The 11,298-nt window shown below is 34.2% G+C and overlaps 1 protein-coding gene across 1 annotated transcript; it reads right to left on the minus strand.

The window, feature by feature from the left end:
• Positions 1 to 1,185: 1,185 nt before the first annotated feature.
• On the minus strand, positions 1,186 to 8,256 carry LOC110921669. Its single transcript, XM_022166015.2, has 15 exons — positions 8,030 to 8,256; positions 6,910 to 7,037; positions 6,635 to 6,706; positions 6,442 to 6,555; positions 6,038 to 6,106; positions 5,905 to 5,961; positions 5,752 to 5,805; positions 5,368 to 5,430; positions 5,159 to 5,221; positions 3,376 to 3,540; positions 3,126 to 3,281; positions 2,312 to 2,392; positions 2,116 to 2,177; positions 1,484 to 1,600; positions 1,186 to 1,410 (listed from the first exon to the last, which is right to left on the minus strand). The coding sequence occupies exons 1-14, from the start codon at positions 8,187 to 8,189 to the stop codon at positions 1,507 to 1,509; spliced, it is 1,338 nt and encodes a 445-aa protein (XP_022021707.1). The 5' UTR covers positions 8,190 to 8,256; the 3' UTR covers positions 1,186 to 1,410; positions 1,484 to 1,506.
• Between the last annotated feature and the right edge of the window lie 3,042 nt (positions 8,257 to 11,298).

The raw sequence follows: 11,298 nt of genomic DNA on the forward strand, positions 1-11,298 counted from the left end.
CCTTCTTTCTGGCCCAAATAAAACTAGTATATTGATACCTATTTCCTTAAGTTATTTTTTTTTTTTTTTTCATTTTTGACCCAACAACATTATTATATATATTGTTGACGAGGGTTGATGAATAGTAACTTTATTTTTGTAATAATATATAGCTTTTTATTATTTTATTATTTAATATATTATAATAGTTTATTATTATATTTATTTTTAATAACATATTTTTAATTTTTCTCTTTTTAAAAAAATATATATTTCCTTTACCATTTTTAATAATTGTTTTTTCCTTTTTTTGAAGACATATATTAATTTATCGATTAATTGATACTTCTTTAATAATTTACTTTATAAGTTTTTCCTAAAAACTTAAGTACGTAGTTGTGCTTAATTTTTTCCCTGACATTCTGTTATAAGTTTTGTTAAAAACAAAGTTGTACTCAAAATAAAGTATTTATTTGGTATTATAAAATGGTGCGATGATAAACTAAATCGTTCTGATGGTTTAGCTTTCTAAATAACATGCTTTATTTTCAAATCATAATTGTTTTACATTATTATTTACTCGGTTTCGTCGCAACGCGCGACGTAAAAAAAAAACTAGTAAAAATTATGGTATATAGTATATTTATGTTAGCTTATTCATTTTTGACCCAACAAGAAAATGGTGGGTTTATTCAAGTATATATGCTCCACCTTTTGTTTAGCTCTTCTTCACACTTCACAGTATCCGGAATATTTTGATTTAGTTTTTAGGCAGAGATTCGTCATCAAAACAGACCGATATTATGAGAGAGGCAAACATATGGTTAGTATCGTTACCTGCGACTCTTACATTGACCGTGGCTTCTGCACAGCAGCCATGGCCCTTTGACATGCCACAAATGGAATACCATTCATTTAAATCTGATCCAAAGGCCAAAATGATGCTACTTCAGTTTCTAATTTTTTTTTTTTTCATTTCAAGCTCAGCCAATTAGTATACTTGCTATAAAATATTGAAAGTTGCTAGTTTTGCATCAATAGTTCGTGCAGAAACTAACCGACGAGTCAAATCAACATTTCATGACGAGTTATAGTAGTTTAGCCAATTATAGCGATTATTGGCGTTTGGCAAAATTATCTTGTTTAGTATGCCCAGTCAAGATGGGCAATTCCGAACAAAACATACTCGTAAACATACACCTTTAGGAAACCAAAACAAGTCTTATATTAGTGACAAGGATATCGTTTCCCATATCTTTTGTATTTCTAAATATTAAAGTCTATCAAGTAGAATTAATACACAAGTGATTTCATATTTGTATGATAAAAAGCTAGATTCGCCTTCTACCACGAGCAGGTCTTCCATTCTAAATGTGAATTACCACTCGGAATATGTTGATGGCAGCTGCAGCTAATGGCTCTAGATTTTATCTGTTCATTATCGAAACAAAGGCCCGGTTATAACCAGTTGGTCTGATTAAGATCAATGTGTAGACAAACTAACCTGATAGAAGTATTAGTGCAGGACTATCTCGATGCGCTTGCCTTGTCTGGATGCACACGTTTTGGCCTACGCCGTGAATGAGCTGTATGAGCACGGGTACGCCTTCTAGGTTTTTTACTGCAAAACCCAAATTTACACCAAATTCAATGCAAACAGTTATTTTTTGGGATATTGGCTTTTAATAACCCCAACTTTCACCATTAGGCCAATAACACTCGCAACTTTCAACTTATTTTCCTATGGCACTCCCAAACTAACTGAATCCTAACCCAGTTAGTTTTTTTGCTGCTGTGGCATCCAACATGACATTTTACTGACATGGCATCTGACATGGCAATTTTTTGCTGACATGGCACGTTTTGCTGATGTAGCATCTGACGTCAGCTAACTGGGTTAGAGTTCGGTTAGTTTGGGGGTGCCAGAGGAAAATAACTTGAAAGTTGAAAGTGTTGTGGTACAAAACAAAACAAAAGTTGGGAGTGCGATCGGCCAATTGGTGAAAGTTGGGAGTGCGATCGGCCAATTGGTGAAAGTTGGGAATACTTAAATCCAAAGTCCCTTTTTTAATATTTTGGTAGATACGAACGAAACAATTTAACGTCATAGAATGAGTTTATATACAAGAAACAAACCTGAATAAAGCTGACAGCCATGAAAACAGAACCATCACAGGTATAACCATAACAGCAGAGGCCTACAAAACCATCTCGTTAACTATAGAACCATATAAACCAAAAGATAAACGTTACTCGAGTTGATCACTCATAAGTAAACGGGTCGAAACTGACGCTTCTTATCAAAACTAAATGCATAAAAACAGGCACATACCAGAAGCCACGCCAACTCATAACTTGCAAAGGGGCGTGTAAATTCATTTTCCTTCAGTACTTGATGAATGTTAGCATGAACCTTACCAAAATAAAAACAAAACCAGCAGTTTTACCAAAGCGTTATTAAACATAACAAACTAACTGTTTCCAAAAACCCGACTTTCTAGTCTTTATATTTCAGTAGGGGTGAGCAGAAAACCGCAAAAAAAAAAAAACAAAACTGCACAAAAAACAAAATTTTTGGTAAGATTTTGCGTTTTGTGAAAAACGAAAAAAAAACAGAACCAAATAACCTTAAAATTACTTTTTAATGTTTGTTATAAATGATTTAGGAATAATTAGTTTTATTCTTGAATGTTAAGTATTTAAAATGAAAACACTAACATGTTTATTTATCTTTGAAATGATTTATTCATTGCCCACAAGAAATAACAAAATTTAACGTAAAAATTAAATTTCAAAGTATTATAAAAAAATGTCTTAATAAAAACTTTGGAGAAACATAAGAATAGATTAGAAGTTAGGTTTATGTGAACTTTATTAATTAAACAGGTTGAGCATAATAACTTAAAAGTAAACATCTAAAAAATATTATTAAATCTTGGATTATGCTTTTTATTTTGAATCTTACCTAATTTTGTTCCAAAAACCGAAAAACCGAGCCGAACCATTGCTAAAACCAAGAAAACTGAAACCAGCCGGTTTTCACTAACCAAAACTCAAACATTTCGGTTACGGTTTCAGTTTTCCCATAAAACCAAACCAAACCGTGCACACCCCTAATTTTCAGCACAGTGAAGACAGAAGTTTACCTGGCGATGGTATTTTACGGTTGTCTTAGAAAACCTTCTATAACCACGGAGTATTTTCTTCGTATACGGCTTGAGGAAAATGCGTGTTTTATTGATATGCGGTCCCAGTGTCTTTGAAAGCTGATTGATGTAGGGCTTTGTGAACTTCTTAGCTTCCTACAAAAGATATGGCAAAGGATAAAATGATAAAAAGTTCAAAACATTCAAACTTTTATACATACATGTAATTATCAGCTAAAACCTACAAGACCTTAATGTACGGATCCAAAAGAGTTTGTATGTTGGTAATGTGAGGCCTTAAGCTTTTCTCAGTTTCATTGTACATTTCAACGGTCTTTGAGGTAAGTAGTTGCACATATGGTTCTGTATTTGTCACAAACGTAAGCCACTGATCCTTGATGGAAGGAATCCACTTCTGCAAATATAGGAGACGATATTAGAAATTGCCATAATAAACTAATAAAAAAATATTAAAGTACACAAATGATCCCCGTGGTTACCAAAATTTTGGATTTGGTCCCTAGCTTTCCAAAAGTACATGGATGGTCCCTATGGTTTGCACTTTGTAACACATTTAGTCCCCAGCCAACAAATCTAACGGTTTCAGCAGGTCCAAGTTAGGGACTAAATGCGTTACAAAGTGCAAACCACAGGGACCATCCATGTGACTTTTAGCAAAGTTGGGGACTAAATGCGTTACAAAGTGCAAACCACGAGGAGTCGAGGACCATCCGTGTACTTTTGAAAAGCTAGGGACCAAATCCAAAACTGTGGTGAACCACAGGGACCATCCATGTACTTTACTCAAATATTAATAAGGGATAAAACTGTAAAACATAAAGGGTCAAATGAAATCACTTCTACAGAAAAGAACATGTGTGAAAAAGCTCCATATAATTTGAAATGTGTAATACGTAAATACGTGTGTTTTAATAGTATCATTAATAATGAAAATGTGGGCAAGAGAGGGACGAATAACTAATCTTGATACTTCTTAAAAAGATCAGTTTTGCTACAGTATATATGAAACAAATTATCCAAAACTAGGGCTGCAAACGAACCGAACGAACACGAACAAGTTCGTTTGTTAAGGAAATACATGCGTCCGCGAACTGTTCATGAACACTTACCAAACGAGATTTTCTGTTCGTGTTCGTTCATTAAAGAAATGAACGTGTTCATTTGTTAATTTTAGGTAACAAGTGTAAACAAACGTTCATGAACACAAACAAACACAACTATTCATGAAAACAAATGAAAACAAACGAACACAAACAAGGCTTCATACACAGAATATATAATACACTACTACTTATTAAAAATTATATTTGTCAAAATTTTGAAGTTTTAAAATAAAATATAAGCACTAAAAACACTAATGAACTATCGAGCGTAAACCCATGGTTTTAAAAAACGGTTGAGGCGTGCGCCTCGAGGCGAAACGACCAAAAATCGATTCTGAGGGGCGCCTCAGGGAGTTTATATTGTATGTGCGTCTCAGAAGAGCTGAGGCGCTAAAAAGGCTGTGCCTCAGGGTTTTTGATGTTTTTGACTTTTTGTGTCAATTTCAAGCAATTTATGTCTTTTTTATGTGTTTTTGATGAACTTGATGAAGAATTTCGTTAGTCCTATTATTTTTATAAGATATATAATTTTTAGATATATTTTTTTATTCCACCTCTGTTCGCCTCAAGGCTTACGCCTCGTGAGGCAAAGGGAAAATGCCTCGAAACTCGTTTCTGTCCTTTTAAACCTTGCGTAAACAAACATGTTACCGAACATTCACGAACATAAATGAACGAACGAGGACTCTATTCATGTTCGTTCATTTAACTAAACAAACGGATATTCCTGTTCGTGTTCATTCATTTATTAAACGAACGAACACAAACGAACTTCCCGCCGAATTGTTCACGAACTGTTCGCTGAACGTTCGGTCCGTATGCAGCCCTATCCCAAACTGATTTTTACATGAAATAATCAGATAATCATTAATCAGAGAATCCCTTTATAGCTTCATGGGACCCACTTACAGTGTGCAAGTCATCAATGTGAGGTCGTGCCCACTTTCGAACTTTAGCTTGTGTTTCCAGTACCTATAAATATTTAAGAACATATATTAATTTTAACTAAACTAAATGCCTAACAGTTTACGGGGATGTCAATGAAAATTAATTTTAGCCTAAAAGATTTAAGCGTTATAATCTATAACACATTAGTTACATCAAAATAACTGGAAAACCTTTTGAACTGTAATATCCAGAGCTGGTCTTCCGTACACATTCCAATGAGTTACCAAAACGGACTGCACAATAAGAAAATACGCATGAACAGATAGCACATTACAGTTAAGCGTTAACCTCAAACAACTACTTCATTCAGAAGATTAGATTAGTGTTGTAGTAGTCTATTAGTATATATTAATGTATTCGTATTTAACACAAATCATCAGTTAAGAATTAAAGTGTTTCGGATCAACTCAAACCCCTGTTCAAAAAACTACCGTTTCAGCCTGAACCCATTTTGACCCGTTATCCAACCCACCACTGCACCAGCACCTCATTTTGCGACCTTTAAGAGAAACATGACACAATAATCTTATAAACAAAACAAATGAAAAATATACCTGATAGTGAAATAAAGGAACTGCGAACCAAGATGGAAGCCATGAATCATGGACCTGATGCGACGATCGATATAAAAAAACAAGAGAGCATGTATAACTGAAGATGTGCTAGTTGAAAACAAATATTACTACCAACAATAGAATGTTATATACCTCTTCCAATTCTTTAGAGTAGCGAGCAGCATTAAGTCGTAGTCTGATTCTTTCTTCCTGTAGAAACATTGGAGTCATTTAAAAAAACAAAGGTAACCTTTTTGTTACATTTAAAGCCAAGTTTCCAACAAACCTCAGCCTTTTGTAGAGCGTTTTCTGTATTATGGATTCTAATCTTCTGTTCTTCATTTACCTTCTGGAGCTGGAACCAGAGAAATAATCGGAATTAGGAAAGAATAAAAAAAGTTTCCGGTGTTTAACGTAGGGGTGCGAATTTTTGACACGACATGAACCTAACATGAAATTCGTAGGTTTGGAATTAGTCTAAACGAGTTCGGGTCAATTTCAGGTTGAACCCGCGAACCCGTTTAGCTATAAACCGTTTAGAACCCCTAGTTTAATGTTACAATACTTAGATAGATTGTTAATCTATCATGTTCAAAACTAAAGTTGAGCCTAATAAGTCAGTAACGACATATATAAAAAACCAGTTTTATATGATTTTTAACAAATAACCATATAATAACTCAAGTTGACCTTTTCAAGCTTCACATTCAATTCAGCAATTCTTTTCTCAGCGACATTTATTCGAGCTTCCAATGCTTCCTTTTTTGTGTTTTGCTTTGATATTTCCGCTTTAAGATTATCAACCTATCAAAACGCACTTCGTTAAATAGATCTGTTAACGAGATTACGAGAATATATTTATCACTAATTTTACAAAAATCACCTGCTTTGCAAGTTCACTAGCTCGTGTAAGTGCCTCGCCCTCTACTTCCTTGGCATAAACGGATTCCTTTTTCTGCCAATAAAAAATAATAAAAAAATCATGACTTTTGAGGGTGAAAGTAAAAAATCATTCACAACTCATTCAACCACCAATGTTTTGATTTCATAATTGAGCGTTGTTATTTGTTAATCCCGATAATATACTAGAACAAAGTCACCTTAAATTGCCACAAAGTAAAATTTAATTAAGAAAAGTACACGTAAGCAAAAGCTGACCTGGAGAGATTGAATTTCACTATGCAAGGCGGTCAAACTATTTGATTTCTCAAGAACAATCATCTCCAACTGTTTAATTCTTTCATCTTTGACATTAATTTCACGGCTCCTCTCATCAATGCTTGACTCTGAAAACAAAAATTAACAAGGTGAGCAGTTTTGTGAAGAAGTTACCAACTAAATGTCTAAATCCAATTTAGTAGAAAAAAAATATATATATGCTAAGAAGGAATTAACGTCCGACCCGATGGAAACGAATTTAGAATCGTTTTAATTACGAAATGAATTAAGAAATCGACATATTTTAACAGAATTTCAGTTACAAACAGTGGTTTAAAAATTCGAGATACTTCCCCTATTCATATACAAAAATTCCATATTATAAATAGTTACTTTAGAAACATATCTTCTTAGCAGTTATGAGCAAAAAAAAACACATAACAGCTCTGTTGTCAAAATTAACCAGGCACGCACCTAGGCCCACTTTTCAGACCCAATGCAATGCAATGCAGGCCGCATTCTCGCTTCGCTTCGCAAGTTCCGACAAAATTCCGGCCAAAAATTGTCTGAACAAGTTTTAACAGGTCTAAAGCAATTATACCAACCCTGAACAAACCTTGAATCAACCTAAAACAAGCTAAACTATCCTTTAAAAACCTTAAACATGTCTAAAACCCCTATAAAATGTATTTTTCTACCATACGCCTTGCCTAAAAACCCTCTCTTTTTAAGCGTTTTGCACTGAGGCCCAAGGCTCACCCTTTACGCCTTGCACCTTCGACAACTATGCATTCGTACGGTAAGCAAAACCTACTCACTCCAGCAATTTCATAATAATTCAAAATTCTACACCACATTGCAAAGGAACTGTAACTAATTTCAAAATATTTGCATAAAATTGTAAATATTAAAGCAATAAATAAACCCTAGAGTCAAGAACACACAATTACACAAACAAAACCCTAGAAATAACATTATAACAACAGCATCTATGCATTCATCATATATGACACATGCGATCACCAGCCTTGAAGAAGTTCAAATTGAACAGATTTCACAAAAAAAAAAAAAAAAAAAAAAAAAAAAAAAAAAAACAGAAGATTGAGAAAAAGATGGAAACCTAAATTTTGGATCTTTGAGAGGAGGTGTTGGTGCTTGATTTGGAGAGACGAATCGTCCGATTGTTGTTGTTGTTGTTGTTCGTGAAGAGTTTGTGAAGATGCGTAAGTGAAGAGAGTTAGGGTTATGTAGAAGAAGATGAAGAGGTTTGGTGCCGCCATTGGAGTAGAGAATTGGAGCTCAGAAATGAAGGAAAGTGAGAGGGTTTATAGTATTTGGGGGGAAGATTTTCCAATTTTATTACTGGAATAATAATTAACTAGTACCAGGTGCGGGTAAGGTGCAAACGTTGAACGGATTAGTCCAAACGTTATGTGATGTATTAATCATATGAAAACACGTGTTTTGACGTATCTGATTGAACTCAATGTAGCATATAGCTATATTGTGATTGGATCAAAACGTAAAGTAAATCAAGTTTATATCGTACACTCATAACGTATTATATGCAACTCGATTAACTCGAATCTATACCGTCATGTTAAAACGAAATATAAGCGACCCGATTCATATGTAGGAAACAAACAAAATAAAGCACAAAAGCGTATACCAAATTTGCGTTGAAATAATAAATGCAAAGTTTAAAAGTTGAGAGGTCGGTATAAAGCATAATAATGTAAATTACCAAAGTATAGGTAAAATTGTAAGCTACAAAAGTGGGGATTAAGAAAAGGAAAATTTTATGTACCAAAAATGTAATTTACAAAATTATAAGCTAAAAGTAAAAAATCTTCAAAGTTAGAGGGTGGTTGTGGAAAACCCACCGACTTTGTACTTTAAGTAAGTATATACTGTGAATATCTTTACTGGGGTTAGTTATGGTATAAACCATATTTATCCTACAAACCGTGAGAACAAATCTTAGCACTTAAAAAACTTAAATTAGCACATACTAAAACAATACATACATAAAAATAGCATTTTTGAATCATAGTAACACATGAAAACTAATCAAGATAATTGATTTTAGCATGTATGTGAATGATATAAGCACTTTTCTTTATGAAGGTTCACATTGAAAAAAAAAAAGGAAGATCTAAATAAAGAATTAATTGCTTGTTAGGATAATTATAACGAATTCAATATAATTGATATTATTTAGTTTATTATTTTACTATTTTCTATAATTAGTTGAATGTCAAATGACACTTTTTAATTGGTTTTTACAGTTTGTATATGAAATGTGGTTTGTAGTTGATCTTACTCCTATCTTTACTACTATGTAATGTATATAAGAGAGAGGAAGTTAAATATTAAGGGGAACATGTGTTACACCCCCAAATTTCACATGTGGGGTTTTACCACGAGGCGCATGACATTCTAGGATCAAGCCACTAATCATGTTGAACCATTTCAAGTTAAATTGTAAAACGTTTAACTACCATATTCAACATGAATGGTGATAATAGTTTTAGAAGTTTGAAAACATAAGTTGAAGTTATCAGCAGAAACAAAAGTATACAATCCAGACTTAATTGAATATCATAGTTATTTAGCAAAACAATGTAAACAGTTTAACCAAAAGCCATGATAGTCTCCAAACTTCAAGTTCCCATCTGAGTCGTACCTAACAACCTGCAAAGCATGCAATAGTGTGTCAACATAATGTTAGCGAGTTCACAGTTACAGTTTTATTGTAAAAACGAGTTCGTTTAAATACCGTAGTAGTATTCCAATCCAGGAATATAAAGCGGTCCCAATCCAAGGACAGTAGTATGCCAATCCAGGAATATAAAGCGGTCCCAATCCAGGGATAGTAGTATTTCAATCCAGGCTTATAGAGCGGTCCCAATCCAGGGATAGTGTAGGATCGGTTGCTGACCCGAATGAGTCTATCAGATGAGTTTTGATCAGTTTCAGGTGCGGAAAACAAGAAACTGACGTAGAAACAGCTAGCAATTCACTTTTAACACCTTTTGTGTTGATTTTAACAGTTTACACGCAAACGTCACCCCGGCAGCACTTCGGTATGGAATTCAAGAACTGTTATCTGATTTCGCTCCTGGTGACCTATATATAGTACTCGTGATTCCGCTCGAAACGTCCAAGTGTCAAACGGAGCGGAATCTGAACATTGTGATTCCGCTCGAAAATGCAACTAAACCATTTGGAGCGAAATCAACCTTTGGAGCGAAATCAGCTTGTTAAACTTACAAACTTTCCTATTTTCTTGATCTACGAGCCCTGAACTATACAAACTAATCTAAGACTCGATACAAGACGAAGTCGACAGATGCATGCACTAACAGACTCCCCCTCAGATGTTGACGAGTCTTAAGTGTCGAGTCTTTGCATCTTCAGTCTTGATCTGTCTCTAGGCTTCACTTTCTCAATCTTTTCTTGCAGGTCTTCAGACTCCCCCTTGCGATATGCTGGCATTTCTTCAGTTCATCAGCATCATCAGCTTTAGGATCGTTGTCTGACTTTCACAATCAGAGTTCTCAGGTATTGTAACCTTGCTCTCTAAACCATAAGCTTGACAGGATCGAATGACCTGGCTCTTCAGACTTTCTTTCTGCTCAGGATCATCACCTAGCTCAAACTTAAACCTGCATAAACTCTACCTCACAGTAAATTTCTCTCACTTACACTTTTCAAAAATAAAAACATGCACTAACTCAGACTCTCCTTCAAAACCAAACAAAATGATTTTTCATATCAATCTTATGAACCACTTGAAGATTTGATCAAAAAAATAATCAGTTTTAAAAACAAACTCCCCCTCAAATTATATTCATCATGTTTAGCACTCAGAATTTTGAAAATCAGCTTTTCAATACCAGTTGTCGAAAATCTTTTTGGATTTTTGAAACTTTATGCTAAAACACACTGAAGATCTTTTTGGATTTTGAAATAAAGAAAAATGTAATGCAGTAAAGAAATATTTACAAACAATATTTTTGTGAGTTCGTGTAAGAGGATCATATCAGTTTTTGAGACAAGTCACCAACACCGTTAAGCTTTATTTCATTTTAAGTTTTAAACAATTCACTTAGATTGTCAGTATACTGGTCCACTTAAATTTTCACACAAATTTCAACTGATCCGAGATATGATATTAATGTCTTAAAAACTTAAACTTATTCGCATGTCCCACTACTTGAATATACTCCTGTATCCAGATCCCAATATTCAGTCTTACAGGTGAGTATACCTAGATGATATCTGTAAGGGGTTAGATGCGAGGGCCGTGAAAGCTCAGGTCGATACTTCCGTATACGCGGAGAGATGACGGCTTCGACTTTTGGTGTGTCCCCTTTAGAGGATCTT

Source organism: Helianthus annuus, chromosome 9 (genome assembly GCF_002127325.2).
Source record: "Helianthus annuus cultivar XRQ/B chromosome 9, HanXRQr2.0-SUNRISE, whole genome shotgun sequence".
Classification (NCBI taxonomy): domain Eukaryota; kingdom Viridiplantae; phylum Streptophyta; class Magnoliopsida; order Asterales; family Asteraceae; genus Helianthus; species Helianthus annuus.